Source organism: Argopecten irradians, chromosome 5 (genome assembly GCF_041381155.1).
Source record: "Argopecten irradians isolate NY chromosome 5, Ai_NY, whole genome shotgun sequence".
Lineage (NCBI taxonomy): Eukaryota > Metazoa > Mollusca > Bivalvia > Pectinida > Pectinidae > Argopecten > Argopecten irradians.
The window spans coordinates 36,100,999-36,114,966 of NC_091138.1; the positions used below are offsets into that span (position 1 = coordinate 36,100,999).

The window sequence follows — 13,968 nt, forward strand, 5'->3', positions numbered from 1 at the left end:
TAAGGTCCAGTCTCTCTCAATAAATAATTAATTGATTTTGCTAGGTTGTTATAATACAAGCTTATTCTAATCAAAGTTTAAAGATGATCCACCGCTGACAATAATCAGAGTTTACAAATGTAAAATGTATATCTAATTATTAACACAAAAGATTTAATAAAATAATTGACTTTTTTTTGTTGGATGCGCACTCAGTACTTCGATCATTCCATTTAGAGCATAATGCCCTGGACTTTTTTTGGGACGCATTTAAATATTTTCAATATTTTTCATTTTTGAATAAGAACTTCAAACTTTTCACAATGTTGGTAATGATGTAAATGAAGTAACTTTTGTAACTAAAGAAAAACACTAAATCATCTGCTCCTGTTTTTGATAGAGAAAAAGTTCCAAAAATTTGCTCAGTTGAAACTAAAGAAAAACACTATCAAACTATTGATATCTCACAAACACACTAATATTTACAATAAGTGCAATCATTCCTATCCTTCAAGGTTCTGACAGCTTCTAATACTGAACAAAAAAGTTTTTTTGAGACCAAAACTCCACTTCGTTCCATACATAACTTGTCATTGTTAAAATACAAGATAGCTACTGAGCAGCCATTTAACATATTTTCCAGATAAGTTGCACCTGAGAACAAACTGCAAAGATGCAAATTCCTTTTTTTCACAATTTTTTTTCTCTTCAGTTTTTGTACTTTTATTAGCCGCACTGGAATACAAAATTAATGACTAAGAAAAAACAACAAAGACGGAGATCACTATGTAGATAGCTTTAATCTATCCACCGAAGAGACTTATAATACGAGAGTGAGGCTGTCCAGTCACGTGTTACTTCACTACCGTCAGGCAAAATATCACAAATAAATAACATGGGTTATATCTACAATAAGGTCAAGCTTGTAGGAGCTAGTTCTCTCAATAAAAATACAAAATTTCCAAAGATCAACAATTTCCTTCTTCAGTATGTCTGTCTATTTATTCTATATGAACAAGGTATTATTCACTCTTAAAGTTTCACTTCAAAAAGAAAAAAAGATCATTTAAACTTTTTATAAGTTTATCTCTACAACCTTAAAAATCATTTCACACAAAAAACAATTTGATAGTTAATTACAACAGTATTTTTTAAAGCCAAATTTTATTCACAAACAATCAACCATGTATCCAAGATGGCTTCAACTTTCATGACAAAACTTGACCACAACAAAATGAAGATCTTTGTCTTTTTATTCATTTTGTGTCTGGTTTGTTTGCTTTTCAAATGAAATTGTCTAAATTACCATAGTTGAACTTTGTCAAATATTTCAGGTTCAACAAAAATACTGAACTATATTGAGAAAAGAAAAAATCATCATTGAACATTAAAACTTTTGTTAATACACCAAAACAACAAAGCACAACATGGGGCATGAACAAGCATCTGTCATAGAAGTGTTGAGTAAAATGTGCTTTTAAAATGAAGAAATTTAAAAACTGAGAAAGCTTTCGCTAAACATCAAGGTACTCTACGAGTACACTGTCACAGCAAATAACAAAATCAATAGAGTGTTTGAATTTCAGAGAAAACAAATTATTACCACTGGACAAAAACAAATGACAGTTTTAATGAAATGGCAAAAATTTAAAAACTATCTAATCCATGTGAAGATATGGCAAGACAACACCAGCGAAGAAAAACCTTGGGGCCTCTAGATCTTCTGTTTTAGGTTATAATATTGTTTGTTTCTATGGTGATTACAGAAGACTACTAAACACAATCCTTCTAACATCTATAAACTAGCTTCGTTGTAGAGGCCTGACTGGATTTATGAGTACAGTATAAAATATGGCTCGCTAGAAGGCTCCAGCTACACAAATTGCCACAAATAATACATGGTTACCGGTTTACATAAGTAATACATATCATTACAATAACATTCGTTCTCTGTTTCGCAACATTTTCTCCTTTCAGCCATTTTACCTTGACCTTGCTCATTGACAAAGTTATGACCACGTTTAAAAAAAACTTGACCATAATAAATGCTTCACATCTTAAAGTAAAAGACTAATAGACATTAGAATCTTACACATGACAAATCACATTGCATAGTTAGGAAACCACTTACCAACACGTTTTCTTCCTATTAAGATTCAGAATAAACAAGTGATCTTAGGACTTTATATAGATCCATATGGCACTTTTCACACATAAGAGAAAATCATATTTTTAAATCATTGGTGAATAATTTTCATTTCTTCTTTATAGAACGAGTAACCGACATCGAAGTTATCAATTCGATATTTACATACCAAAAATATCTTTTCATTGTTTCCTTATGAAAGAAGAAAAAGAGAGATGTATTTCATGCAGATTTGATTCGAAGTCATTTTAAAATATATTATATCTTTTTATATATATTCCTTTTAAAAATTCTGTGATACATATACAGAGATACATCACAACATAGAGTATAGAGCTTAAACGACAGAAAAAAATACCTCTAATACTGGTATAAAGCAGTCGGTAACCATGACAACACTTAGGATACAACTTAGGTAGTAAGATATAACATGTGTTTCAGCTGAACAGTAATTACACCCATCGGCCCTTCCGTCTTTGCCGATTACAGAATTATTTCCCTTGTGGGAAGAGCTTGATTGTAACATCCTTATTTTGTGAACGAAACTCACGTAGTTTTTCTCTGATAAATATGACCATATGTTCACAAACACATGACATCACAACTGATACCTACCTACAAGAGCAGATAACTCTAATATTGACTGAATTGACTGACTCTGAAATTTTACGTTTCTATTTACTGCTTCTTTCAAATAATAATTAACAGAAAAGCAGTGAAAGTTCAACAGTGCATCGTATTTGAACAATCTCAAAAATGAGAAATGATACCGATTTCAAAATCCAACAGTATCTATAGTTTTAAAAATCATCATTTCTGTTAATCTCAAATTGGCTCTTAATGACTTATAAAAACTTGGCTTCTCCTTGGCAAAAATAATCTCTTTCTTGCAGTTGAGAATATTTGTAACATGAAAATTCACGTAAACTTAAAACATGTACAGTCAGTAAAAGATACCATCAGTGCCATTACTATTTGTGAGTACGTACACATCGTTAAGGATACATGACAGGATTTCAATGGAGTTAACAGGAGAAATGATTTATATGTTATACATATCCCTACATACTGTCGATCAGATTTGATTTGAAACATTTCGTTCAGATGAGAGAAGTGACAATACATCATGTATAAGACGATGATTAAACATGTTGAAAGTCTAGATGAAATAATTAACTAACCTTATAATTATCATTCACATATAAAGCAATAAAGATTAAAGTTGATTTAATTAAAAGGTCATGACCTTTGATAAAACAACACAATGCAGCATACACAGATAATACTCCTTTTGAGAATAAATAGACGCAGGCGAACAACATATGTTTTTTTTCATGCATATGCCCACAGCGCATATGTTTACACATGTCCACAGTGCACACGCGTATGTACATGTGTCAGTCTTTGAGACATTCCGTTGTACATCCACATGGGGTAGCCAAAGATTATTGTAAAATTTGACGGCTCCGTTCTCTTCCTCATAGCACTACCATATAACACCATGTGGCTACGTGTCCATGTTAAACGTTCCTTTGAACAAGTTTGATCCTCAGTTATCTCCCTTTTGAACATGTTTCGTCCTTAGTTATCTCCTTTTAAAATATGTTTTGTCACCAGTTACCTCCCTTTTTTACATGTTAGATGCCCAATAACTTTGGACCATATACGTTTCCTTCCACACAAGAGGAAATAAAATCATTCTTCATTTATGCAATCACATGTTTTGTCCTGAAAAGAAGAAAATCTTAGAGTAAGTGTTCTGTAAAATCATTCTGCCATAAGTTTCCATTTCAGTTAATATGCAATAGGACATACTAGAATAAGTTTATATCTAAATCATAGTGCCAAAGCTGTACAAGAAGTTAACAATGAAATACTCTTTATCATGTATATAAATAAAAGTTGTTACTTTTGAATTTGATGGACTGAAAACATCCAATTCTGACTCAAAATTTTACTGTCTTAACCTTAAAACTTTGATTCAATGAAATTTGAGTCATTAGAACTAAAATAACATAAGTAAAAAAGGGATAAAATTTGTACTTAATTACAAAGCAATTGTAATTTCAACTCAAGTTTTGTAAGATTATAACATTTGATAGTATATATCATATATGGTACAGGTTCCAGTATGGTACAAAATACTTACATTGCACTCTCTGTACATAATTTCCAGGGAAAGTGCCGAACATGCCCGTTCTGATGGACGTTCCTACAAACCAGCCGTCATCGCATTTCTCCATTACGTACACTTGATCCCCTTCCCATAATTCCAGTTCGTCATCATTCTGAGGCTTGTAGGCATACAGAGCTTTGTAACTGTCAAAGTAGAAATGAACATGTGTTAGTAAATTTGGCTATAGTGATCATGATCATCAGAATCCAAGTTGCTCAAAACTGAATGAACACAAAAATATTAAACAGTAGTGATCATGATCATCAGAATCCAAGTTGCAAAATTAGGGCTTCAAAACTGAATGAACACAAAAAATATTAAACAGTATCTTTTATTTCATCTTTCTTTTCATGTCATTTGATAGCATTGAACACCAACTCCGTCTGTATTCAGTCAACAACATAACCCTTATGTCAAAATTAGTACAGGGCTTCCACATGTTGGTAATTTTAATATTCAATTTGTAAATATAGAGCTGAATATTAATAAATGGGAACTAATTTTAGGAAAGATCTGTGATGAGATTTCTGATTTGACAAAGTGATACAGTAAAAGGAACCATTTATGGGCATTTAGAACAAATGGGCAGACCTTTAGCCTTTTTTTGAATCTGAAGGTTAAGGTCACGGTTGTGCCCTTCAAGAGAATCGTAGAGACTCAATGGTTTGTAGTTGCCCACAGGCCTTAATATATGAACAACCACTATACTTCAAACTTGGTACATAGATTTGCATATGCCTTCATCCTGCATGTCCACAGGCCCAATATCAGTACCCTGGGCCTTCTGGTTCTTGAGAAGAAGTTGTTTTATAAAGATTTTAGCCTAATTTGACCCTCGAGAACCTTGAATGAAGGTCAAGGTCATTTATTTGAACAAACTTAGTGAGCCCTTCATGGCCCTTCATCCCAGCTCTTGCCACAGGCCGTAATATCAGGTCTCTAGAGGTCATCAGCAATCCTACAGGGCAAATATCAGTACCCTGGCCCTTCTTGTGGTTCTTCTGTGAACCTTCAGGTCTCTAGGGAAAGTTATTTAAAGGATTTTTAGCCTATTTGACCCTGTGACCTTGGATATGAAGGTATAAGGTCATTTATTTTGAACAAACGGTCCTACAGGGCAAATATCAGTACCTCCCTGGGCCTTCGAGGTTCTTGAGAAGAAGTTGTTTAAAATTTTTAGCCTTTTGACCCTGTGACCTTGAAATGAAGGTCAAGGTCCATTCATCTTGTCAAAAATGGATTTGGAGGGTGAGAAGGAAGCCGAGAGTCCCTGATTAGGAAAGGACTGATGATGACCGTTAGTCTGTGCCCCTGGGACTGTGTTGAGCCCCGCGGGCAGGCTGTTGAAGTGAGCGGGGTTCACCCCTCCATCAAGCTTGGGTGATGAGTGACTAAGGCTCTGTGTAAATGGCTTGGGTGAGTAGGGATATTGTGACATGGAGGAGGATTTAGGAGAGAAAGCTCCCGGGGAGGGTTGGGGAGGGGGTGTAGGTACGTCTATACTAACAGGAGACAACATCTCAGGGGTGCCTGTAGGAACAAGATATACAATATCAGAATATTTATATCTAAAATTATACTTTTATAGACCCTTAAAAATGAATATATAGTATGTAATAGACTTATAAGATTCCAGAATCTCTATAACTTAAAAAGAATAGAAGGTAATTTGATACCTACTCTACAAAATAAAGTAGAGATACTTACCCCTGCCTGTCATGGGGGTAGCGATGACCGAGGGGGCGGGGGTGACTAGGGGAGTGGAGGGGTCCTGCAGCACCTCGACGTATTGTACTGGGAAGATACCCTGTTTGTGGCCGATTCGTCCCTCAAACCAGTTGTCATCCACACGACGAAGGAGAGTGATCTGGTCTCCCTGTTAAAATAATTTTTTCCCCCATTTAAGTTCAAAATTTCCATTTAAGTTCAAACAAAACAATCACAAAAGTAAACTAACTGAATGGTATTCATTTTTTAAATATACTGTTGGAATGTATCAAATGATTTTCTACTATTTCCTTTATCTCTTAGCTTGCGTTAAATCTAGTACTGCATGTGCAGTGGTTTCCTACCTTCCTGATGGAGAGCTCCACATTTGTCTGTCCACTGAAGTTAAACTTTGCGATTGCCTGTCCTTCTGACTGCTGAGCTGCTGCCTGGGCAGCCTCTATAGAGGTCAGCACCTGAAGGATACAGAATAAATTATAGAGATAATGACCAGTGAATAGTGAATAAATTACAGAGGTCAGGACCTGTGGAATAGTGCATAAATTATAGAGGTCATGACCTGTGGAAAAGAGAATAAATTATAGAGGTCATGACCTATGGAATAGAGAATGTATTACAGAGGTCATGACATGTGAGATAGAGAATAAATCATAGAGGTCATTACTTGTGGGATAGAGAATAAATTAGAGATCATGACCTGTGGATTATAGAATAAGTTATAGAGGTCATGACCTGTGGAATATAGAATAAGTTATAGAGGTCATGACCTGTGGAATATAGAAAATTAAGTCAATTAAGACCAGTGAGATATAAAATCAATTATAGAGGTCACGGGAATAATTCAGATATAAATCCTTTATACTAGAATTTTGCAGTTGCTAGTCAGATTCTAAAAGCTGTATTGGTACATACCTCTACATAGTTGATGGGGAATATGCCTCTCCTTCCGTGGCGCTCTCCCTCGAACCAGTGTTTGTCTATCTGTCTGATGAGGTACACTATGTCACCCTTCCTAAAGCCGAGCTCTCTACATAACAATACAATAGTCATACAATAATACATAACAATACAGTATCTACAACTGTTTCTATAGTAATTGAAAATTGAAAGGTATTTCTGACCTCATAATGCCAGTGTTTTTTCCGTAAAATTTCTGCTGGAAAATGAACACTTAGTCGAAAAATGACTTCTGTATTTCTACTGATATATCATAATTAACACAGACATCACATTCTAAAGTGATATACTTGACTTACCTGGGATTTTGAGATGAGAAGTTGTAGAGCGCCTTGGCCTTGCCCTGGATCTGGAAGCCTCTACGACGTTCGTCTGGAGCTCCATAGCTTCCAGTACCTTCCTCGAACCTGTCTACTGGGATGGGTGATTTCTGACTAGGTCTGAAACGTACACAAACTCAGGTCTAAACGAAAGGAGACAACTCTTAGCAGATCAGAGTAACCATAACTGTGAAACTTGCTCAAGAAATCAACTTTTAAGGAGTTTCTAGGGTATCAAAGTGTTTTATTAATTACTGATTACTAATTACTAATTACTAATTACTCTCGTAATCAGTTTCTAACTGATTAATGATTGAATCACAAATTGGGAATGAAAAAGATTTCTAAATACTAAAAATGATCTCCAAATGTCATCTCTAATTTTTTGAACCTGCAAATTTTTCATGAAATGAAAAGAATGAAGAAAACAACATGGTAAAATCAGTGATAAACCAAGCTTAATTAACTTATTTAGTACAGTATTCATTCCTTAGTAACTAGAAGCATAGAAACATATAGCACATGTCTCCCTAATTTCATATACAGTCCAGAAGACAGTAGTCACTATTGCAGCATACATTTTGTAATACAGCATACATTCACTATTGCAGCATATGTTCAGTATTACAGTATACATCAGCATACACATGTATATTCAGTAAACACTGTATTATAGCATAAATTCAGTATACAACATATTGTAGCATACATCAGTATACTGCATATTGCAGTATACATTCAGTGTATCTAGATACAATGTATAGCATATTGTAACATACATTCAGTACAATTCGGTATAATTTCAAGATACAATAAAATATCAGACATGCACATAAGTTTTTTTCTGTTTTTTTTTTTAACTTTTGATCTTCAAGAGCAATACGAGTATGTGCATTTGTTGGGAAATATGTACGCCTATAAATATCAAATGATCTAGGATTCCTCAAGGTTGTTCCAATGCACAGGATTTCATTGGTTAAGGTGTTTATGACGTGCATGCTTCCTATAACGATCTGAAACATTCATCCTTAAATGATGTTCACACCTGATAGAGATGGTAACTGTACATTATCTGTTGTCTAAGTGTGCATGCATCTTGATCAGATTTGCTACACAATAAATGGTACCTAAACGCTGCAGCGGTTTTGATATCGCAACCAGTCAACATTCCACATACATTTACATACAGCGCTGGTAGAACATACATCATATACATAAATACACACACAAAAAATATCTTCATTCCAGTAAAATAACTGAATCTATAACCAGAAATTTTAAATTAATATGAATATTTGAATTCACCAAGAAACAGATATTAAATGAAGGTATGTTAATACTATAGGAACTTTAATGATTTACAAATATCTGTGGGCTAATTAAATCAACAGTTTTATAACAGCAACTTTAATTATTGTATTAGACAATGTTCAAACCCAAAATGAAATTAATGTTAAAAGTTAAAAGGTGCAAATTAAAAGAAAATGAAATAAAATCTTACATCAATAAAAATCCGGAAATGTTAAAATGTGAAATCAAATCAACAGAAATAAAAAAAAAATCAACAACACAAAATTTGTGATTAACAAATGCTCACCATGCTTTTAAACAGCCTAACCAAATATATATCAAACTTCACTACCCCTACGTTCAATAACCTGGCACTCCTTGATCAGACATGATAATTTTTTTTCCTATCTATAAACCTACCGATGGTGGTTCCTTCTGGAACCCCCCCCCCCTCTTCCTGCTCTTCCTGGTTAGTTGTATTTATACCTTACTTTTCAATGAAATTCAAATTTGTCTAGTCATATTCCCTTCAAAGAAGCATTGCCATCCCTATACACTGTCATTTAGTTATCTGACCTTTTGGTTTCCTTTGGTAACCTTGTTATTAAGTTTGGTAGCCATCTTGATTTCCCTGTGATTTCACATGGTTACTGTGCTGATTTCCTATAAATCAGTCAGAAAGCTTTAGCTCTAGATCTAGTTTGGTGTCCATTGAATTCTCTACAGTCAATCTATCTTTTGGTTTTCCAGTGAGGTGGTCCTTATCCAGTAAATCTAAGTTACTTATTTAGTCAAGCACATGTTACTGTAGTAAGGTGGCCATCTTGGTTTCCTATTTAGTCCAGCAACCTTTCTCTATTGAGTCATCTTTATCCTACATTTAGTCAGGTGGGCATGTTGGTTCCTATACATTTAGTCAGGTGGCCATATTGGTTCCTATATTTTGTCAGGTGGCCATATTGGTTCGTACTATTTTCAGGCAGCCATATTAGTTCGTACTATTTGTCAGCGCATATTGTTTCCTACTTTTTGTCAGGCGGCCCATTGGGTGGCGGCCATATTGTTTCCTACTTTTTGTCCTATTGTTTCCTACTTTTTGTCAGGCGGCCATATTGTTTCCTACTTTTTGTCAGGCGGCCATATTGGTCCCTACTATTTGTCAGGCGGCCATATTGTTTCTTCTTTTTGTCAGGCGGCCATATTGTTTCCTACTTTTTGTCGGGCAGCCATATTCTTTCCTTCTATTTGTGCAGGCGGACATATTGTTTCCTACTTTTTGTCAGGTGGCCATATATTGGCCATATTGGTTCCTACTTTTTGTCAGGCGGCCATATTGGTTCCTATTTTTTGTCAGGCAGCCATATTGTTTCCTACTTTTTGTAAGGCAGCCATATTGGTCCCTACTATTTGTAAGGCGGCCATATTGGTTCTATATTTAGTTAGGAGGGCGTATTAGGGTGTTAGTTGTGGTTAGTTTCAGTCCATACTTACTCTCCGTCTCTCTCCACGGGACTTAAACTACTGCTGGAGCTGTAGCGGACAAATCAGGTGTCATCAAAACGTTTGGGGGTAAGGGGCATATTAGGGGGTAAAGGGACAGCTCCATCAATGGACAGACAACCTAATAATTACCTCTATCTATACAAAACCATTCTAAAGGTTAGATTCAGGATCAATGCCCCATGTTTGGTCATAGGATTATATGCACAAAATTAAATGAAGTTATTTTCATGTATTCTAATTGTTTGTTATCACAACCTGTGCATCGTATACCACGTCTAGGAAGTGCTGAAGTTCTTAAGAATGATCAGTTATTGGGGATGTTCAGTGTTAAAACCACAATAGATATACCAGATGAGATATGGTTAGACACGGTTTTACATGTCTTTGTATTACATGTACAACATAACATTATTACACTTTAAAATCACAATCATTGTCCATATCACGATTAATTGTGCAGTGAAATGATTTTGTGTCAGAATTTATACGACAATTTTAAAATACCATACTATACACATCATAATAACACAAGTCACACACGTCATAACAGTATAACACACACACATCTAGTTCCTGGTCTTCTAAAAATGATCTTTGGTTCTGTAAGAAAGGGCTTAGAGCTTAAGTTTGGAAATGGCTTAGATCATAGTTATGAGGAAAGCTTAGAACAGGCCTTTGAGCTTATATTTGGGGAAGGGCTCAGCTGGTTTTACCTAGGAGAGGGTTTTAGGAAGAGGATTTGCATCTGATGGGTCCAGAGATTGTGGGCGGAACGGTGTTCAGAGGTTAGAGTTAGGAAGATATACACAGCAAGGGTGTATGTGGGATTGGATTGGTGGTTTGAAGGAGTTCAGAGATTGGGGTTTGGGAGTTCAGAGATTAGGGGTTTGAAGGAGTTCAGAGATTGGGGGTTTGAAGAGTTCAGAGGGGGTTTGAAGGAGTTCAGAGATTGGGGGTTTGAAGGAGTTCAGAGATTGGGGGTTTGAAGGAGTTCAGAGATTAGGGGTTTGAAGGAGTTCAGAGATTGGGGTTTGAAGGAGTTCAGAATTGGGGTTTGAAGGAGTTCAAGATTGGGGGTTTGAAGGAGTTCAGAGATTGGGGGTTTGAAGGAGTTCAGAGATTGGGGGTTTGAAGGAGTTCAGAGATTGGGGGTTTGAAGGAGTTCAGAGATTGGGGGTTTGAAGGAGTTCAGAGATTGGGGGTTTGAAGGAGTTCAGAGATTGGGGGTTTGAAGGAGTTCAGAGATTAGGGGTTTGAAGGAGTTCAGAGATTGGGGGTTTGAAGAAGTTCAGAGATTGGGGTTTGAAGGAGTTCAGAGATTAGGGGGTTTGAAGGAGTTCAGAGATTGGGGGTTTGAAGGAGTTCAGAGATTAGGGGTTTGAAGGAGTTCAGAGTGTATGGGGGTTGAAGGAGTTCAGAGATTGGGGTTTTGAAGGGGTCAGAATTGGGGAGGTGCTGAAAGGTTGGAGTATGGTGAAATTTTCTAGGATCTAGTAATGTTTCATATACAAGACCTAGAACATATAGTGGTGAAATAGGGTATTGGTAAGGGGTAGTTTAGTTAGTGGTGACAATAGGGGGTTGTACGGGGGTAGGGTAGTTAGGTGGTGAAATGGGGGGGGTAAGGGGGTAGGTAGTTAGTGGTGAAATAGGGGGTGGTAAGGGGTAGGTAGTTAGTGGTGAAATAGGGGGGTGGTAAGGGGTAGGTAGTTAGTGGTGAAATAGGGGGGTGGTAAGGGGTAGGTAGTTAGTGGTGAAATAGGGGGTGGTAAGGGGTAGGTAGTTAGTGGTGAAATAGGGGGTGGTAAGGGGTAGGTAGTTAGTGGTGAAATAGGGGTGGTAAGGGGTAGGTAGTTAGTGGTGAAATAGGGGGTGGTAAGGGGTAGGTAGTTAGTGGTGAAATAGGGGGTGGTAAGGGGTAGGTAGTTAGTGGTGAAATAGGGGGTGGTAAGGGGTAGGTAGTTAGTGGTGAAATAGGGGGTGGTAAGGGGTAGGTAGTTAGTGGTGAAATAGGGGGTGGTAAGGGGTAGGTAGTTAGTGGTGAAATAGGGGGTGGTAAGGGGTAGGTAGTTAGTGGTGAAAATAGGGGGTGGTAAGGGGTAGGTAGTTAGTGGTGAAATAGGGGGTGGTAAGGGGTAGGTAGTTAGTGGTGAAATAAGGGGGTGGTAAGGGGTAGGTAGTTAGTGGTGAAATAAGGGGTGGTAAGGGGTAGGTAGTTAGTGGTGAAATAGGGGGTGGTAAGGGGTAGGTAGTTAGTGGTGAAATAGGGGGTGGTAAGGGGTAGGTAGTTAGTGGTGAAATAGGGGGTGGTAAGGGGTAGGTAGTTAGTGGTGAAATAGGGGGTGGTAAGGGGTAGGTAGTTAGTGGTCAAAATGAAGGGGGGGGGTATATAGGCGAGGGAAGTGGTGAAATAGGGGTGGTAAGGGGTAGGTAGTTAGTGGTGAAATAAGGGGTGGTAAGGGGTAGGTAGTTAGTGGTGAAATAGGGTGGTGGTAAGGGGTAGGTAGTTAGTGGTGAAAATAATGGGGGTGGGGTAAGGGGTAGGGGGTTAGTGGTGAAATAGGGGGTGGTAAGGGGTAGGTAGTTAGTGGTGAAATAGGGGGTGGTAAGGGGTAGGTAGTTAGTGGTGAAATAGGGGGTGGTAAGGGGTAGGTAGTTAGGGGTGAAATAGGGGGTGGTAAGGGGTAGGTAGTTAGTGGTGAAATAGGGGGTGGTAAGGGGGTAGGTAGTTAGTGGTGAAATAGGGGGTGGTAAGGGGTAGGTAGTTAGTGGTGAAATAGGGGGTGGTAAGGGGTAGGTAGTTAGTGGTGAAATAGGGGGTGGTAAGGGGTAGGTAGTTAGTGGTGAAATAAGGGGTGGTAAGGGGTAGGTAGTTAGTGGTGAAATAAGGGGTGGTAAGGGGTAGGTGGATAGTGGTCAAAATGAATGGGGGTGGGGGTGATGGGGATAGGCGGGCAGTGGTGAAATAGGGGATGGGGTGGTAAGGGATAGTAGTCAAAATGGGGGTGGGGTGAGGGGAAGGGGGTATGTGGGTATAGTGATCAAATGGGTAAGGATGGGGTGAGAAAGGCAGTAATTTTGTACGCAGTCTTCTCAGATAAAGGTAGTTCTATAGTGTTTTCTGTGAACTCAACAGGAAGTTATTAGGACAATGTATTTTTGAGAAAGTTTTTTTTGTACTTAACAAAACCTTTAAGTGCACTTATGACTGTATTAACAATCAGATATTGTACTTGGGGGGAAGATATTCCCAGTATTTTTAACTGTATTTGACATTAATTCTTATCTTGCACCATAAATCATGTTTTTATAGTTAACAAGAAAACATAAATAAGACTAAAAGAATACATACGATAAAAGACACATACACAAACATAGGAACTATCACAAACAAATAAATAACGAAACATATAGTTTGTTTGGGGAGAATTGAAAATAAATTGTAACATGCAAACTTACTTTTACATGTTCAAATGTAAAATTGATGCTAAAATTTGATACTTTTAATTCCCTAAGAAATTCATAGAAATTTGTACTAACGATCCTTACTATTTTCTGTTATATTCTGTTACTGCTATTCCATTAGATTGTAACCTTAATGTTACTTTGTAATGTAAAAGTTGATATACAAGTATTATTTGTGTATATTAGACCTAAAGACTGGTATTCCTTTGTAACAAAACTATCAGGTTTTATCGAGAATCTATACTACTACAGATTACAAACTAGATGGATTCTAAATGCCAAATAGCCCTGCTTTTTATCGACATCCAAGAGGTAATTTCAATAATATCCAAAAGGTAATGTATCAGGAACCATTGCTATTTCATCTTTTTTTTAAAGATGCATTTTTTTTGTATTTTTTTTTT

General features: G+C 36.8%; 1 protein-coding gene across 1 annotated transcript in view; it reads right to left on the reverse strand.

Moving 5' to 3' along the window:
- Positions 1–5,511: 5,511 nt before the first annotated feature.
- Positions 5,512–13,968, reverse strand: part of LOC138324400 (uncharacterized) — a 108,355-nt gene continuing 99,898 nt past the window's right edge. Inside the window, exons 28-33 of the mRNA XM_069269465.1 lie at positions 10,088–10,126; positions 7,286–7,426; positions 6,942–7,056; positions 6,374–6,484; positions 6,009–6,177; positions 5,512–5,831 (exon numbers count right to left, since the gene is read on the reverse strand). Of these exons, the coding sequence (XP_069125566.1) occupies positions 5,512–5,831; positions 6,009–6,177; positions 6,374–6,484; positions 6,942–7,056; positions 7,286–7,426; positions 10,088–10,126 (895 nt within the window). The remainder of the gene's footprint in view (positions 5,832–6,008; positions 6,178–6,373; positions 6,485–6,941; positions 7,057–7,285; positions 7,427–10,087; positions 10,127–13,968) is intronic.